General features: G+C 39.7%; 1 protein-coding gene across 1 annotated transcript in view; it reads left to right on the forward strand.

Annotated features, from left to right (window-relative positions):
- The window catches only part of epha5 (EPH receptor A5), a 67,731-nt gene that overhangs the window by 41,368 nt on the left and 7,851 nt on the right, over positions 1-18,512 (forward strand). The window contains exons 7-16 of the mRNA XM_079659202.1: positions 1,516-1,605; positions 2,179-2,248; positions 2,402-2,504; positions 6,326-6,393; positions 7,770-7,895; positions 9,075-9,260; positions 9,722-9,783; positions 13,404-13,471; positions 13,558-13,699; positions 15,229-15,378. Coding sequence (XP_079515328.1) covers positions 1,516-1,605; positions 2,179-2,248; positions 2,402-2,504; positions 6,326-6,393; positions 7,770-7,895; positions 9,075-9,260; positions 9,722-9,783; positions 13,404-13,471; positions 13,558-13,699; positions 15,229-15,378 — 1,065 coding nt within the window. The remainder of the gene's footprint in view (positions 1-1,515; positions 1,606-2,178; positions 2,249-2,401; positions 2,505-6,325; positions 6,394-7,769; positions 7,896-9,074; positions 9,261-9,721; positions 9,784-13,403; positions 13,472-13,557; positions 13,700-15,228; positions 15,379-18,512) is intronic.

Genomic DNA, 18,512 nt, shown 5'->3' on the forward strand with positions numbered 1-18,512 from the left:
AACAGTTTGAAAGAAATGTTCGTATAAGAAGTTGCTCTGGTCTAAGGCTCACGTTCTCATATTCTCAAGTCTCTAGGTTTTGTATGCACTCTTAAGCTTAGTTTATTTAATATACAGTAAACCAAGCTGGAAGTATTCCAATCCAGCTTTATAATTGTCCTTTTGGGAAACTACCACGTAAAATAAATCCATACAATAAAGTCTGCATACTGTATAAATATATAAATGTGATTAAGATTTAAAGTACTTTTTCATTTGGTGTTTATGGTCAATGCTATGTTCGACTGAATGCACATTTTTGCGCAGTACCACACAACAACTGTATACTCAGTTGTGTATGAAAATATCTGGTTTAAAGTTAGTTAAATAAAGGTTATAAGAATCCACTGTTGAATGGATTTATGCTTTTATCACTCCTGTGCTCCACAATTGAAAAACTTTATATATTTGCAGAAGCGCAGAAACGTATTGATTAAGATTAGTTAAATTGGCCCTCAGAGATACATCTGAATAAACATTGAATTCATTTTTATTTTACTTTTCCGCCAACCTTGACCTTACACAGGCTCTTTCATGTGGCAGAGAAAAGGAACACTCGGATTAAGCTCTCTTTTATAAAACTAATACTTAGACAGAGACGGCAATTTGATGCTTCTATTCAGGTCATTGTTCCCGTGCCCTTCCTCTTTTCTCTCTTTAGTCCTCCGATGTCTTCTTTCCTGGGAAGGTCAGAATACATGTATACAGGGGAGCAGAGCAGAGCAGGGTTTGTGGTCAGTGGTTAGCTAATGGCTTCTGGCTAATGGAGGGGCATTTAGCTGTGTTTAAACCTGATGCGGTTACAGTTGTGAAATTGATCCTTACACACATGCACACACACACACACACACACACACACACACACACACACACACACACACACACACACACACACACACACACACACACACACACACATTCAGGGGACATTACATTGACTTACATGCATTTCCTGGAGACTTATCCCAACCTTAACCATAACCAACACATGCCTAACCCTAACCCTTACCCTAAACCTAACCAAGTCTTCACCCTAAAATTAATGATTCCCCTTATGGGGACCTCCATTTTGTCCCCATAAGGGAGGTGAGTCCCCACACGTGACTGTGTAAACAGATTTAGGTCCCCACAAGTTTAGTAATGCTAGGCCACACACACACACACACACACACACACACACACACACACACACACACACACACACACACACACACACACACACACACACACACACACACACACACACACACACTACAGGTTGCTTAGCCATAACAATGTGTGGGAGAAAAAGGGGAAATTGTGCCTATCATAAGAAAAATTTGCAAAATCTGAAACAAAACAACATTCTAGAATCTACAAAATCTGAAACAAAAAACATTCTAGAATCTACAAAATCTGAAACAAAAAAACATTCTAAAATCTCCAAATATGTTAGAAAAATGAATGTATTATAATAACTTCCTCTTTCTTCTACAGGAGCAGGACTCCAGTTATACCATTATAAAATCCAAGGAGACTGAGATGGTGGTGGAAGGCCTGAAGCCCTCTTCAGCCTACATCTTCCAGGTCAAACATGGGTTACAAAATGTTTTTAAAAAAGGAATTGATTAATAACAGTGTGCAGAAAAAAGCCCTTTAGTGTAGTCTGAGAGGAGAATATATGAATAAGCAATTAGAAAGACATTTTTAAATCAATGTCATGTATAACCAGTGGTGGAATATAAATAAGCATACTTCCAAGTATTGTTTTTAAGCACAATTACATGTTTGACTTTATGCTCCTTTATACTCTTGCTTATATTCACTATTGACGACAACAGAAACATATATGTAGTTTTTACATTTCCCCTTTCCTTTAGTGTATTATATACTGTATGTTTCTCTGCGTGTCAAAGGTACCTTTTCAAACATTAAAGCATTTAAACATGTCATAGTAAAAGAAGAAAATGCAAATATTAACCTGAACATTTGCATAATATGACCCCTTTAAGTATATTTTGCATATTTCTATACCTTCAGTTTTAAACCATGGTATTTCTACTTGTATATTAGATTTTAGTTCTTTGTTCATCCCTGTGGCTAAAACATTTGAATATACAGTATATAAAACTATGGTGTGATATATTTGTTGCATTACAGGTGAGAGCCAGGACCTCGGCAGGCTACGGCGCATTTAGCCGACGTTTTGAATTCCAAACCAGCCCTTACTGTGAGTACACCTCAGAGAGAGAGCCTGAGCGTATCATTTCAACTTGTTCAAGACTCCCATAGACTTTCTAGAGGCTGCACCAACAACAAATCCCAGGTGTGCTTTTGTGTGTTTGTACTATTTGTGTCTTATCCCACCTCATCTCTTTGGCAGTAACTGCAACCAGTGAGCGTGCTCAAGCCTCGATCGTGGCGGTGGCCATCACGTTGGCTCTGGTCCTGCTGGCGGTGGTCGCTGGATTCCTGCTAAGTGGACGGTAGGACATAAATAAACACCAGAACGAACATAGACACAACCTGGGAAGCATGATATCCAATCTCTGTGCAGGTGTAAGACAACATTTTACCTAGATGAGACATTTTCACGAGTTTTTATCATGAAATCCTAGAGAAATTGCAATTGAAGATACTTTGCTTTTAGTACAAGCCTCAAATGTTGACATAATATATAATTATAGTAGGGTGATGCCTAGAGTTTCTTGAAAGACCTACAATCTTTGAGCAGATAAGGGGTCTTTACATAGTGAAAGCCTAATTTCTTTGTTCTTCAAGACGTGCAGCAAAGGACTCGTGTGGTATGTGTATATATAGTCATTTGTCCTTCGTCAGAGGCCATTCCTTTGTCCTAATCTGACCTTTTGATGACTAACAAAATGACCAGATGTCAAATCTCCTTTGTGACCCAGATATTTCTGTGTTGAAAAGTAGCATTATGGAATTAAACGCATTGGCTTGAGGCCTGTGTGTAAGAGTTTAGGATTAAGGTTGGCTTTTTTAGGTTGTGGCTTCAGGGTTAATGCTTGATTTGTGAATCAGGAGGTCCTGAATCACAGAGGAACATGAATCCACAGTGCCTTGAGTACATTTAACAATGCCTTAGTGCTGGCTTTTGAAGCTTAACATAACTGTCATCACAAACAAGCAAAAAGCATTATTTATTTACATGTGTTTATTAATCAGAGCATTCACAATAATCATGTGAAATCAGCAGGGGGGTTTACTCCGGTTTGCATCTGTCTCACTTCTGTGTGTAGATTGCTACAACGGGGGGGGAAATGGAAATACCCAGGCTTGCTAAAAAACAGTGGGATATTCTGTCTTTTTTTCTGTCCAACAAGCTCTTTGACTAATTTACCTAATTAAGCTATACTTATTTTACCATTTTACAACACTAACACCTTCTAATTGCAAGAGGTGCCAGGTTCACGCAAATAAGTGTAGCTTTCACATTGCTCCATATATTACACTCTGTGTTCGTGTTGTATTTGCATGCCTCCAGACTAATACAACATTCAATTAACCTCGTCTTGTAATTGCTACAAGCATATTTTAATCTGATTTCCAAACATCAACAGACAGTATACAGAAATGCACGGTGGCCGTCAGGTGCAAGCGCAAGATTCCTTCCTTCCTTCCAGATCTAACTCAGCTAATCTACTTATTTCAAATATACTGACAAAACACGTAATAAAACAGACCAATTCTGACTTGTCTCTAAATAAAGTCCCTAAATAATAGCCTGAATATTCTGCTTAACAGCATTATCTGTGATATGTAAGTTAATTACCAGATATATGCCTGAATGCCTTTAGTGAACCATAACTAACAAAGCTAAAGGCACTTTTAAAAAACTCAGGGTGATTGGTGAACATCCTGCCGTCTCCCCATTCGTTAATTTGTAATATTGATCCTCAACCCTTCTATCCATGGGGCTGATCATTCACTTTTTCAACCATGCTTACACTTTTTTCAATTTGAACTCTTCCCCTTTAACTCTTAGGTCATCATTTTAGTAATTTATTTCATACTGTATTTGATGATTTATTCATACGCTGGTGAATATGGAGGATCTGGGAGGATCTGGTGAGGATTAAAAAGGAAATCGGAAATACCCAGTGGTGGTTTTGGTTTAGCCGAAACGGGGGATGAGGATCGCTCTAGTTTTCGTGTGGGGGAGGAGACATGGAGGAATGCCAGATTTTCCAGCAATTGATTTGGAACACAAGCACCACAACCCCCCTCCAACCTCTGTATCCCCCCCTACCCGACCCTCTAGACTCCATCCGCATTCATAGACATCCAGCACACATGTGTAGACACACACACATACGCGCAGATGCATCGTACGCATGGGTTAACGCACATACATAGGAAGTAGGAGGGGTCTGGCTTGGCATGAGTGTTATCAAATCCCTTGACTCAACAGATCCAGCAAACTAAACCCCCCCCCCCCCCAGGCATACATACATCCCCTCCCCCAGACTATACAGCTGCCCACACCGAACCCCTCTAGCCAAGCTGGGCTATCCTACAGAGAGCCTGGATGGCAAAGGTGTGTGTGTGTGTGTGTGTGTGTGTGTGTGTGTGTGTGTGTGTGTGTGTGTGTGTGTGTGTGTGTGTGTGTGTGTGTGTGTGTGTGTGTGTGTGTGTGTGTGTGTGTGTGTGTGTGTGTGTGTGTGTGTGTGTGTGTGTGTGTGTGTGTGTGTGTGTGTGTGTGTGTGTGTGTGTGTGTGTGTGTGTGTGTGTGTGTGTGTGTGTGTGTGTGTGTGTGTGTGTGTGTGTGTGTGTGTGTGTGTGTGTGTGTGTGTGTGTGTGTGTGTGTGTGTGTGTGTGTGTGTGTGTGTGCACTTTACTACACTTTCATATGTTTGAGTGTGTGTGTTGGCATCAATCCTCTTGTTTAATCTGGGTCATGTGGTTTATCTCGGATGCTGCTTGTCTAAATATTGAAATACAGAAGATTTTGGCCCACAGACACACATCTGTACAACAAAGAAAATAAATATAGGTATTGGTAACCATGCTTTAGGGGTTATAAAGACATGGGCATCAGAGATAATGATATCATGGATGCAGACAACGTTTATTTAATTTCTCTTAATGTTGCTCTTTCCTTTGGTGCTTCCTCCTCTGCAAAGCGGTCAGAGTTGATCTGTTGACAAGGCTTTTGTTAGAAAATGCTTTTTTTTAAACTGCATTCCTTTGCTAATATCTAAAAGGCTGGTGGTTTTCAGTATTTTCAGCAACCTACGAGGAAATAAAATGCTTAGTTTGCACTTGGATCCAAATATGATTTTGCCATGTGCTTGCTAGGTTTAGCTTTTTATTGTCTGGGTTATTTTGTGGTATCTTTACTGGGATCTCTGCCTGTTGTTGTTTCTTCCCTCTCACTGAAAATGTAATGCTTCCTAGAATGTAAGGCAATATTTTGTGTTTTTTCATACTATAAATGTGGTAATCTGTGTGAGAAAAATTACATCTCTGGCTTTCAACAGCATGTAAATGTAATGAAGTGTTCTCGTTTGTTGTTGGTGATTTGCAATTCAAACAAACGTAATTGTAGGATCCTCTGCAAAGACAAAACACTGAAGTGACGTAAAATTACCTATATTAATTAATATAAACCCTTCCGTTCAAATTTGATTAACAACGTATTAACAAAACTACTATACAACAATATGATGATTATAGCGTAGTTAGAGAGGGTAGATAAAGATTATAATGTGTCAGGTGATTAATAAAATGCCAAAACAAACATGTATGTTTTAGGACTTTTTGTTTTTAAACTATCCACAGATGTATCTGCCATTTTCTCCTTTTGGTAGGCTATTCCAACACTACCTCCCTATATGTCTTTCTCCTCGCCCTTGGAATAATACAAAATGTGTTGTTAGAGGACCTGAGTGATCTGGGGTTAGCATACACTTAGAGCTTGTAATCCGTTAAAGGAACGTAAAATATATTCTCAAGTTGGCAGGCAATCAATGGAGAGATTATGTAACATCCACATGTTGATATAGGTTATCATTAGGGCTAATGGGATTGGGTGATGAGGAGAGGTAAAGTTGTGTATCATAGTCATAGCTAGGAAAATTATACTGTGTTTGCCCTTGATATTTCCCAGTGGCACCATATAAAGACTAAACCTCACAGGTCCCAGGATAGAGCCTTGAGGAACTCTACACATTACGCTAGTGTCAGTCAAGGAGTTGTAACTAAGGGCGACAGAATAATCTGTAGTTTTGACATACAAATGTTTTTGACATTGATTGATGTACTTGTGTGTTCTGCCTCTCAGGCGGTGTGGCTACAGCAAAGCAAAGCAGGATCCAGAAGAGGAGAAAATGCACTTCCATAATGGTCACAGTAAGTGGTTGTGTGTGTGTGTGTGTGTGTGTGTGTGTGTGTGTGTGTGTGTGTGTGTGTGTGTGTGTGTGTGTGTGTGTGTGTGTGTGTGTGTGTGTGTGTGTGTGTGTGTGTGTGTGTGTGTGTGTGTGTGTGTGTGTGTGTGTGTGTGTGTGTGTGTGTGTGTGTGTGTGTGTGTGTGTGTGTGTGTGTGTGTGTGTGTGTGTGTGTGTGTGTGTGTGTGTGTGTGTGTGTGTGTGTGTGTGTGTGTGTGTGTGTGTGTGTGTGTGTGTGTGTGTGTGTGTGTGTGTGTGTGGCTTGTTGGCGGGTGGGCAAGTTCATACTGAGTTTCCACAACAGGTCATGTACAGTAGAGGGTTCAGACAGCGGTCATGTCTGTATTACTTTGTTTCATCTCTGTCGGCCTACACACGCGTCTGTGTGTGTTCAGTTGATAGTGTTTTGTACTCGGAGCTATTCCTTAAATGACACAGCTACAGGCCAGACCAATGGCAGCCATGTTGGCAGAGGAAACACAAAAGCTATGATGATTTTTAAGGGATGACAGCCTAATATATTTGGCTGAATTGTTGGCGTTGCAGCATGCCATCCATCTGCCACCGTGACGGGTACATCAGTGCCAGGATGTGTGGTACACTGTCATATTGATTCATGTCATGAAAGAAAATATTTGAAAATAAATGTTATTTACTTATCATGGCAACAAAAAGTGACTGAAATAGTGTTTAGCATTGGGATGATTAAAAGGCATGAATCATTGTCAAAATGTTTACATGTATATAGAATAGGCACCAATTTTTACATAATTTCTCAAAAAAGATGTTTAATAAAAGAGAGAGAGAAAGGGCAAATACGGGAAAGTGGAAATATATTTTTAGCAAAATACATTCACCTGCCCACCCAGCAATGCTTGTCATGTTTGAGATTGTCTATAATAAGTGTGTTATTTTTACTTTATATATTTTGAAATGCTTCAGTTTATCGTGAAAGATAATTATTTCTAGGTGGAATTTCTCCTGTTTTGCTGCAGCCGATAGGAGACAATGGTTGTTGAGAAGCAGTCAATTGATTGTTTGCCTTCGATATTTCCTGTAAAATCAGACTTTTTGAGTTAGTTCCTTATATTGCGATTACAATATAAGAAGCTAGAAATAATGTTGATTAAATTAGAATGACCTCTTTTATCACAGATTTGATTATTTAATGTATTAATATCATAATATAGAACATTAAGTAAAAATGTATTTGAAAAACAAACAAATCAAGCTACTCTTGAATTCAATAGTGATGTATTATGATGTGAATACAAGCCTGAATAAATGTTAATGATGGTAAATCACATAAATGGTAATGAAGCAATGCTTGTGTGTTCACAGTAAAGTTCCCTGGCGTGCGCACCTACATTGACCCGCTCACCTATGAAGATCCCAACCAGGCGGTGCATGAATTTGCTCAGGAGATCGACGTCTCGTTCATCTCCATAGAGAGGATCATCGGAGCTGGTGAGTCCCTGCGTGCGTGTGAAAGATAATTATTGTGATTTCTGGCCCTTAGCATCGTCTGGGGCTGATTTGGCCAGAATAATGTATCTCAAAATATATTATTGTTCATTTTAAACTGAATCTGTGTTGTCAAGCAGGTACAAAATACATTATAATCTTTATTTTAAACAATGTTATATTTACACACACTCAATGTACAGTTATAACTCTAATTCATTAAGCCTAATTGTGTCATGTCAAAATTCAACCATTTTCTCATTACCTATTCTGTATAAAAAGGCATCATATATTCTTCAACCCGTCACATTTATAATTGGGAGTCATTGTATAGAAGCAGGCTTGTACACACTCAATTAAGCTAAGCACTGTAAGAAAGTGACAGCTCAAAAGGCTATAAATGGTGTTTGTGCTCTGTTGAAAAACATTTTCATTTGCAACATCTTTAAGCTTTCTTGCTGAGCAGCAGTGAAATAGGTCCACTTTAGTAAAACATTTAATTTGCTTTCCAGGCTCCTATCTGTAGTGATAATGAAATTTTTGTTCAGTATTTATACAGAAGTCAAACATTTGGTTGTTTTGCGATTCTGATGCCAAACAACATAAACTACGGTGGCCAACAGGTCAGGAAAAACATTTCCTGCCTGAAGCTCAAAACACAACGGAAATCAGGGGACACTTAAAAGTGATGCACACAGCTGGGACCGGAAAGCTAGTTGACGTTTGTGATTATATTTGAATTGATTCTGAAGTTGCAGCACCTTTCTCCTAATGGAAATGTTTTGGGCCGTGGTAGCACGTTAACTGTCAGCAACCATTATAAACAATGGAGATGTTCAACTAAATATATTAGCTTAGAAATAACTGAAGATGCCCTCATAAGAAAATGTGCATTGTTCATTATTTTGAAACCTAAACATATTTGTTTATGTATTTTGATTTTGTTCTTCTGAGATTCTATAGAGAAATGATCAGCAGTAGCAACTCAAATTCGGCCCAAAAAACGTCCAGAGGTGTTCTCTTCCTCTGCAGCTTAACTTTCAAATCCAAAACAAGATTAGTTTTGCAGCCTTAAAATTAAATGTATTAGTTTTAGTTTACTATGAAAGCTTTGATATTAACTGAAGGACTGCACTTCTGCGACGTGTGAGACCAAAGTCATGCTCCTTGTCTTTGCCTCAGGGGAGTTTGGTGAGGTGTGCAGCGGACCGCTGAGGCTTCCCGGGAAAAGAGAGATCCAGGTTGCCATCAAGACCTTGAAAGTGGGCTACACAGAACAGCAGAGGCGCGACTTCCTGTGGGAGGCGTCCATCATGGGCCAGTTCAACCATCCGAACATCATCCGTCTGGAGGGCGTGGTCACCAAGAGTGAGTCATCAGCATGTCTGTTTCTCGTTTGGAGCCCAATGTTCACCCTGTGAGATTTATAACACATGTCACACAGTAGATTACTGGGACTTCTCATGTGGCAGTTCTACTGTGTATATGTAGAAGAATCTGAAGCTCTACTTCAGTCTATAAGCTGGTCTTTGTCACGGTTTTTCAACATCCATCAGACTCAGCTGCTCTTCATCAGTCAGGCTCACATGTTTCTCTGACAGCTTCGACTGTGCTTTATCAAGCTCAGTGGTGCTTCTGAAGTGAACTTTTACTGACTTGTACATACCATATGTGTTCAAGTGGTACAGTACCACATTTAATTGCATATGTAAAACAATATAATATAAATAGCTGATACCTTAGTGAGAAAATAATACAATCACAAATGATTTTATTTAATGTATTATTGTTTTTATCATTAAATTAATTCCGAATATTTGTCTTCTTAGGCAAGCCAGTGATGATCATCACTGAATACATGGAGAACGGATCACTGGACACTTTTCTCAAGGTAGGAAAAAGGATATTTGTGGGGAATCTAGGGAGAAGGATGTTATGAGTGAAATCGGATGAAAGGTGGCGGGGATTATGAGGAAAAGTCCGATAATAATGATATGAAGGAGACAGTTGGTAAAGAGAAGGATGAGAGGGAGAAAGGGGAAACAGAAGGGGAAGCAGACAAGGAAAGTTAACAGACACAATTGATTCTCAAAAATCAATACAAAAGTAATTGTTACGCAGCACATTTGTGGTACATGAACATGAAGTGGAGTGGGCTCTCCGACATAGATAAGTAGTGGTCTGTACTGAGGTAAGTGGCACAGGGAGGAGAGTCACTAAATGCCAGATTAGGAGGACAACAATCACAGGGGTGAAAGAGATGTTTAATCCTCTGGAAAGGAAACATATTTATAAGAGCTGTTTGTAGAGTTGATACACCACGGAGGGAGAATATGTCCACCAAAGCTATCATTAGTCCAATTCAATACCTCATCATTCTACACATCCAAGCAGAAATATACGGGGGAAAGAATATGTCATGGATAGACACATTTTTGAGTGTAAACAACACAGATGGACTGAAGTTGGCAGGAGCTGCGTTGACGTATTTCAAGGGGAAAGCAATGTTAAATTTCGCATTGAAGTTGGCACGATTCCTCATTCTCTAAAACATTTAAGGCAGAATGAAATCTTACTGAACAATCCGAGGAGCCCAGACACTGCGTCTAAATGCGTCAGATTTTAAAACACTTTTCGAAATGTGTATTACACTCCATCGACAAGACGGATCCCTTTGCCAGAAAATATGAAAGACATCTGAGCACTCAGGATCTGGAATCACGTCCTCACTGTCTAGACAATTTGGACTTCGCTGAGAGGGAGAAGGTAATGAAGGCTGGCAATCCACCTGAATTGAGTGATCCCTCTCCAGAGCACTTAAGTCCATTCACTGGTTGCAATTGCAAGATGCTCAGTTGGCGGACAATGCATGAAAAAGAGTCAACCTCCGGCAGCAGATGGCTAATGGAGAGATGATAGAAATATGGTCGTACGATTGCATGAAGGTAAGGGCATATTTCAGAGCATGGAAACTTAGGAAAGGTGAGAATAATATGGGGGGGTGTTTGTAAGAGAATGCAGACTGGAACGAGGAAAGTACTTTGCCTGAACAAGATGTTCTGCGATGGGAGGAAGCTGCGAGACAAAAGAGGAAGGATGTTCTGTGGTCACTTGGAAAACTGCTGACGTGACTGCCCTGTGTGCCATGGGGAGTAATCAGGGATGGCAAAGCGAGGCAGAAAAGTTGGGAGACCAGCAGGCGGAGCAGCATGGACAACCCTGTGAAGTAATTACATGGATGGCTGGTATATTGAGGCCGGTGCAAATAACACAGCCGTTAGAGAACCTGTGGTTGGACTGGCTCCCGGATTAAGGGTCACAGCTATGGACAATGAAGTATGAGGCTCATAACTCACATCTTTGGCTTAACATCTCATTTCACATGTTAGTGGGATGCTCTGCTGCTGGGGATGAATGGGGAGAGAAGTAGTTGCATTAGTGAGAGAAAACATGAGAAGGGAAGAGAGCTACATTTCTACTGTGGACATTTGGGAAAAGGATGAGTGGAAGGTTGGATCGTTGACATTTGGATTGGCCGAAGCTTGGGCTTTGAAAAGTCAGAGAGCTGTCATTGAGAGAAAACTCTGATTGGAGTCAGCCTGGTGGAAAGGTTTTCAATGAGAGAGGAACAAGTGTTTGCCATGATTTAAATTTGATTTCATCAATGTTTTGTTGTAAGGCTAACACCTTTTTATTAGCTGTTTATTGGGCAGAAAAACTTCATTTCATTTGAGGCAGTGGGTTCCGCCAACTATTCCAAAACCCCAATAGTCGAAGAAATGTCTCAATTTAAGGAAAGCCCATTTTCCTATCAGCCGGTAATCCTGAAAACAGGTGGCCATTGTTGCGCAATGTCACACTCTACCTGCAGTGAGCAAATGGCTATATTATAATCGTCAATACATTTTTCTGGCTATGGTGAAGGCATAACCTGATCTATTTGGCCTTTGGTTGGCTTACCCTGGCTTCCTGTTTGAGGTTAATGGTTCAAAGCTATATTAGCTGTAACTAGCATAACACCCTAAAACGGGTTGCATTCAGTTGCATTGTGGGTGTTGGTATTGACAAGAAAGAAGAATGTCTGGGATAAAAAAGACTTAAGAAATCTTACGTTCTGCTGCATCAATTTCAGAGTGCAATGCTAAATGCTGGGTTCGTACGGTCATTGAAAACCTGGAAAATTCCAGGCCCTGGAAAAGTTATGGAAAACAATATTTTTCCCAAAGTTTTGGAAAAGTCATGGAAATGTACCTAAAGTTGCGTCAAATATAATTTACATTTGTATCTAATCGGCTAAATAATCTGCGGTCGCGAGCTGTTATGTGCCATCATGACGCGCATGGTGTTATTTTTATTATTAACAGCTGCTTTCGTTGTTCTGATTGCTAAAATCCTCTGTTATTCCTAATTTGAAAGCCGATATTCCGTGGGGTGGTGGGGCTCGGATCCTTGTCACCTTTTCATACCTGATGAGTTTTCATCCCTGAGTACAGTTGCTTTAGCGTATAGAAGCTAGTAAGCCTACTATTTGATTTGTTTTAGATAGGCGCAACATGTTTCATATGCTTGCAGACCTTATTTTCCTGTTCCATGTTAAAATAAACCATTTTCAGTGGTACCGCTGAGAAAGAGTAATTTTTTTTCGGTCATGGAAAATGAGGTAAAGATCATTGAAAAGTCATGGAGAAGTCATTGAAAATCATTGGTGAAAAAGTGTATGAACCCTTTAAATGAGTGGAGAACTCGTTTACATCCCTTCAAGGAAATACCTCCTGACAAACATACAGTGGCAGAGAGAAAGAACATTCTGTCCTTGGCAAAAGGTTCTTTGCCCCATAATCATTTTTTGCTTAGTTATTAAAAAGCCCTAATTACTAACTTGGGGTATGGAGATTTGAAGGTCCCACTAGAGGGAAAGAAGGAATGAGAAAGTGGCCGTGACTTGCTCGAGGGCAGGGCGATTTAATAAAACATGGACAGCAGAGCAGCAACGACCTTTGTCTGTATTTGTAATTATTGGATTATTTGTAATTTTTGGGAATGAGAGGCAAGGAGAGTAAGATGCAATAATGTGTTCCCCCTATACAATCTTTAACTCCCATAAAGCTGTGAGTTGAAGTTGGATGCTTTTGCAGAGGTCTGTGTTGCGATACTATTACTTACAGTAATTGGCTTTGTGGCATGAGTGGCTTTGTGGCTTTATAGCTTGAAGGCACTTTTTAAACGTCGATAATGGAATGCTTGGCCATCATTTCTCCAGAGGTCATACATGATCTCTATCTTTTTTTCTTTTTATATTGCAAGTTGAGTTTTGCAATCTAAACATGGGAAACATTATAGAAAATAACCTGCATTGAACCACATTGTTACCCAGCAGTTTTGCAAACACTTCTGATGTCAAACCACTTTTGAACTCATTATCATGACGTGGCCATTACTTTGAACTGTTTTCATAGACGGTATGAAGTTGTTTATCTAAAGAAACAGTTTTCTTTCTGTTCTTACCTTCAGAAAAACGATGGCCAGTTTACTGTAATCCAGCTGGTTGGGATGCTGCGGGGAATTGCCTCTGGCATGAGGTACGCAAACACACAATGTATTACTGAATGCATCCTTAGGACACAGTGCTTGGATTTAAACCTCTCCTTTGTCTGTATACATGCAGATACCTCTCCGACATGGGCTATGTTCACCGTGATCTTGCAGCGCGTAACATCCTGGTCAACAGTAACCTGGTGTCTAAAGTGTCCGATTTTGGCCTGTCCCGAGTCCTGGAAGATGACGCAGAGGCTACGTACACCACACGGGTAAGACTGAGCATGTTGGTGTATGTAATAGGGCTGCAGCTACTTGTTATTTTTTATTGTCAATTTATCCATACATGATTTTCAGGTAATCCAGCCTACAAATCTCTGACCAAGTTTGACCCCAATTCAGCAGGACATCAAAGTTCTGAAGGTTGATTAATTGTACAGATGCAGCTCCTGCAGATACAGATTATTTCCAAGAGCTATATTTGGTATAGACGTTTCTGTGAGTTACAGGACAGCTTTTTTTTCAACTTTCAGGTGTTTAAAACTGTGGACTTTATTACATTTAATTTCATTCTTTAGCTTTTATCCAAAGCGACTCAAACTCAAAGCAAGAATCCAGCAGGTAGATTTCCTATCTATATATAACCCAACCAGATTAATTTCTGCAGCATTAACTCCACTAAAGCCAAACCGTTGTAAGTGATAATTACAGTAGAGAGATTTTGTTTTTTTCTGTTTTCTTTACTCGCACTCAAGCTCTTTTACACTAAGTTGAAGAATTTGATTGGCATGCAAGTGGATATTTGAGACTAATGTATAGATCTGTACATCAATCATTTTTGAGCACTAGTGTTACAGAGAGAACAAGTCTAAGTAAACTACACAACCCCATGTTGTGTCTTCGAAGTCATTTTATATTAAATCTGGTGTGTATCTGTGTATGTGTCCAGTGAATTGTGATATAACCAACTTTTTTCTTTAAGTTGAAAACTGCAGCCAACACACACATATATTTGCATTCACACCTACACACTCAAAGGCGACAGCAGCGGGTTTTAAATGAAGCTGTGTGTCCCAGGCCTAGTGGCGTCCTGTCAGCCAGAGACCGGCTGCTTCCTGCAGGAGGCGGGCCAATTAGCTCTCGCTCGGTCTCTGCAACACTCAATTAGCACCGAGTCGTGCTGCCTTAGCGCCAAATATCCTGTCATTCGCCTCTCACTGTGGCTGGCTACATCTCTTCTTCTCCTCTCCCACTCTCTGACAGAGCAGTGCGAATAATGTAATTCACACCCTTCAAATAGTCAGACCCTGAGATATCCCGCTGCTGTGTTCATCAATACTGCATCAAGCTAATTTCACCACTCATCAGCCGAACACGCATTTTCTTCTGGAAACTCAGCAGTCATCCTGTGAACTTTTCTATCTTTCCAATGAAAGAGCGATAATGAAGCAGAGGAATGTCACACCCCCCTGACAGTTGGGACAGGGAATTTGAAAGTGAATCTCTGCTTCATGAATGTTTTCCTTAATTGGTATTCATTAGTGTAATTGTTGGTTGGACCACATGCAGCAGAAGTGTCTCAATTAAGGTCTGTTCTTTGTGCAACAAAATGTTCAATGTTCAATGCCTGCAGCTGTATGTCTTTACCAAAAGATCGTTTTTGTTGTATAGCATTGAGTTGATGTCGATGTACACTTATCAGAGCTATTCATTTCAAGCACCAAAACACGTAAGAGTTCCATTTTCTAAACCCAGTCTCAGTTTTATTTTTTTTAATTCATCTCGTTACATTTTTTCAAAGGGTGGGAAGATTCCTATTCGCTGGACGGCTCCCGAGGCGATCGCTTACAGGAAGTTCACCTCGGCCAGCGACGTTTGGAGTTACGGGATCGTCATGTGGGAAGTGATGTCATATGGAGAGAGGCCGTACTGGGAGATGTCCAATCAAGATGTAAGTTTGATTTGATTACGCTGTATGATTCTTCAGTTTGAACTATTCACCCCATAACTCAAAATTGAAAGCAAGTGTTCAACCAGGGGTGTATGGAAAAAAGCAGGATTATACAATAGCCATGAAACATTTTAGTAACTGTTTTGCTGCTTTTCAATCCAACAAGATCTTCATTGGCATTGTCTTTCCTCTAATTAACACAATATCTTGTTAGTTTAATCCATAGAAATTCATTGTCAATTTCACGTTTTACATGGGGTTTATGTACCGGATTATACTATATAACTTCCTGGAGTTGCCTGGCAACCTTTCAAGAGCCAAGAAGACATGGTCTGGCAATTAGAAAATGAAATATATGTTATATCTCATTAGTCACTTTCAGAGGTGCTGGTAGACATTTGTTGCCATTAGACAGAGCCAATTTAGCTGTTTCACTCGGTCTCCCGGCTGTGGCTATTGATCTACTCATCTAATTCTCCGCCGGTAAACGAACGAGTATATTTCCTGAAATGTAAAACTTTTTCCTGAAGAGTCTTTCAAAAGACGTTGAGAGAAAAAACCTGCTGTTTTCAGCGAATGAAGTTTGATCCTCAACTAGGACCGACTTTTTAGCCTTGGGGTTGAGACAAGAGTCATTATTGTTTTTTTTATTATTATACAAATGTTCACAGTGGGTACCAAAAGTATCTAGAAAACAAAAAGTATTTACAACAAACATAAGTAATACTTACAAATAAAAAAATAAAAATCCATCAATCAGTTAAAAAAAACTAGACAAAAACGAGGAAAATCAAAAGTCAAATGATTACAGGTATATTGGTATTTGTTCCTATAGTTATCATTACATAAAATATATGTTTAAGCTACTGTTATAGTGAAATTAGTTATATTATAATGATGCATGTGAAAATGTCTTGTGACAATAAACCTGGCTGCAATTTAATATATTATCCCAAAAAACATCCAAATATACTTTTAAAAACGATATATAGTGGAAAATATATATTTATTCAACAAACAATTATCAAGTTATTGTGTTAAGTCTTTTTTGATCCGGGATACAATGATAAATCACTTATTCAAAGCTAAATCAGTTTATAAGTTGACAACATCAAATGATTTATTTCTATAAAAGTAAAAAATGTTGACGCAAAGCTCCATGCAATGTTTTATTGGGAACTTATGAATTGCAGATATACATAGGAAGAAAATACCTGTAAGGTGAAATATAACGTGTTTCCTGTCAGAAATGGAGGTTGAAATAGGGAGGGCTATGCGGTAAGCTGTTATTATAAATATATTGCTACAAAGTGTGGACAATGAAGAGGAAAAACCTTAATGGAAACAAACAGCGAGATGGCAGGGTGTAGGGAAAGGTGTGCGTAAGCAAAAGGAGGTAGACAGGTGAAAACACATGGAGGTGCTGAGCTAAGCAGAAAAACAGGAGTAGGGGAAATAACAGGCTTTTATATATATATATCCATTATCCTTATGGGTAAAGCTGTTGGTAAAATGGAACAGGAGGCCTTTCTTTCATCCCGGGGTGTATATAGCCACAGTGGGTATTTTTTTTGTTTATAGCATAGCAGACACACATGAATGCTGTTTACACCCAGGCATACATTTGATTATGTTTTGATTTTATAGTTATTTTTGGAAATGGCATTCATCGTTAATAACTTGTATCGGATATATCTCTTTTTTCTTTATCATGTTGTGTTTTTGTAAGCCTCACATCTTTTGGAATGTTGTGTTTTTTGACCTTGATTTTCATTCATGCAAAGTCAAAAAAAAAAAATTCTCACAACTTCATATTTTTCATAAAATCCCCCACATTTTATTTTTGATTATATACATTCTTTACCATATTAATATTTTGTAATTGTCATATTAAGTTATACAACATTTGTGCATTCTCTAAAGGTGTGTATGCTCGTTTATGTGGGTTAGGTATAAAAAAATCTATATCAATAATAGGTTTATATAACACATTAGAGCCTAAGGTTTCAAGAAGCAGCAATTTAAGAAATATTTGGCTAAATGAATAAAACGTAAATGTGTGGTTACTGCTGGCAGTTAGTTACTCAGCAAGATGAAGAAGAGAAGGTGATGAAGACAAACGGGGGTGGCAGGTAGCACCTACTTCAATTTGCAGCCCTGAGGTCATTTTAATGAGGAAAATTGCCATCCTGTCACTAACCGATGAGTGAGAATGTAGCATTTCCCACCCACCGACCCTCTCACACACACACACACACACACACACACACACACACACACACACACACACACACACACACACACACACACACACACACACACACACACACACACACACACACACACACACACACACACACACACACACACACACACACACACACACACACACACAGTCATACACACAGGCAACATATGTACGCACACCCCTCCGGTGACCTCCTCATCCCCTCCTTCAGGCCCCTCCCTCCTCCTTCTGGTTATTAGGCCGTCTGTCTCAGAGAAGTCTGGAGAGGAGGAAGGAGAGGAGCTGAAGATGAGAGGAGAGCAGAGGAGAAGGCGTTTGATGTTTAATTGAAAGCGTTATGCTGGATTTTCTCTGATCTGCGGCAGAAAGTCTCTGGCTCTCACCCTCTCTTTCCCTAAGCTCTCTCCTTCTGTTTCTCATTTCTACCCCTTTTTCCTCCTCTCCTTCGCCCTCTCTTTTTGTCTCCTAAAATGTGCAATCTCTGTCTGTTTTCTTTTCCTTCCTTCTCGCCCACTCTGTCTTTTCTTTACCTCCTCTGATCTTTCCTCCCTGCCAGTCAGCATGTGTAGTTCTTCTCCTCTCTCAGCACGATGTGATGCTTCTTTCTCCCTTCGAGCTTACGTTCCCTTTCATTTCGTGCGTGTGTGTGAGAGTCCTATCACGTCTGTCTTTTGTGAGAATTTGACTCGAGCAAAGGCTGTCATGAACTCGACAAATCAATTCCCTGCAGTGTCTTGCTCTGGCAGAACTAGGCTGAAATGACTCCAGCCGTGCTTTCCAATGCGGGGTCTAACAGAGAGAGCCGCGGTTTATTTATTATTCATCTAAACTCAATTTTAGCCCCCCCCCCCCCAGCCCCAAAGAAAACAAAATGTCTGAGATTCAG

This window comes from Notothenia rossii (assembly GCF_949606895.1).
Source record: "Notothenia rossii genome assembly, chromosome: 11".
Lineage (NCBI taxonomy): Eukaryota > Metazoa > Chordata > Actinopteri > Perciformes > Nototheniidae > Notothenia > Notothenia rossii.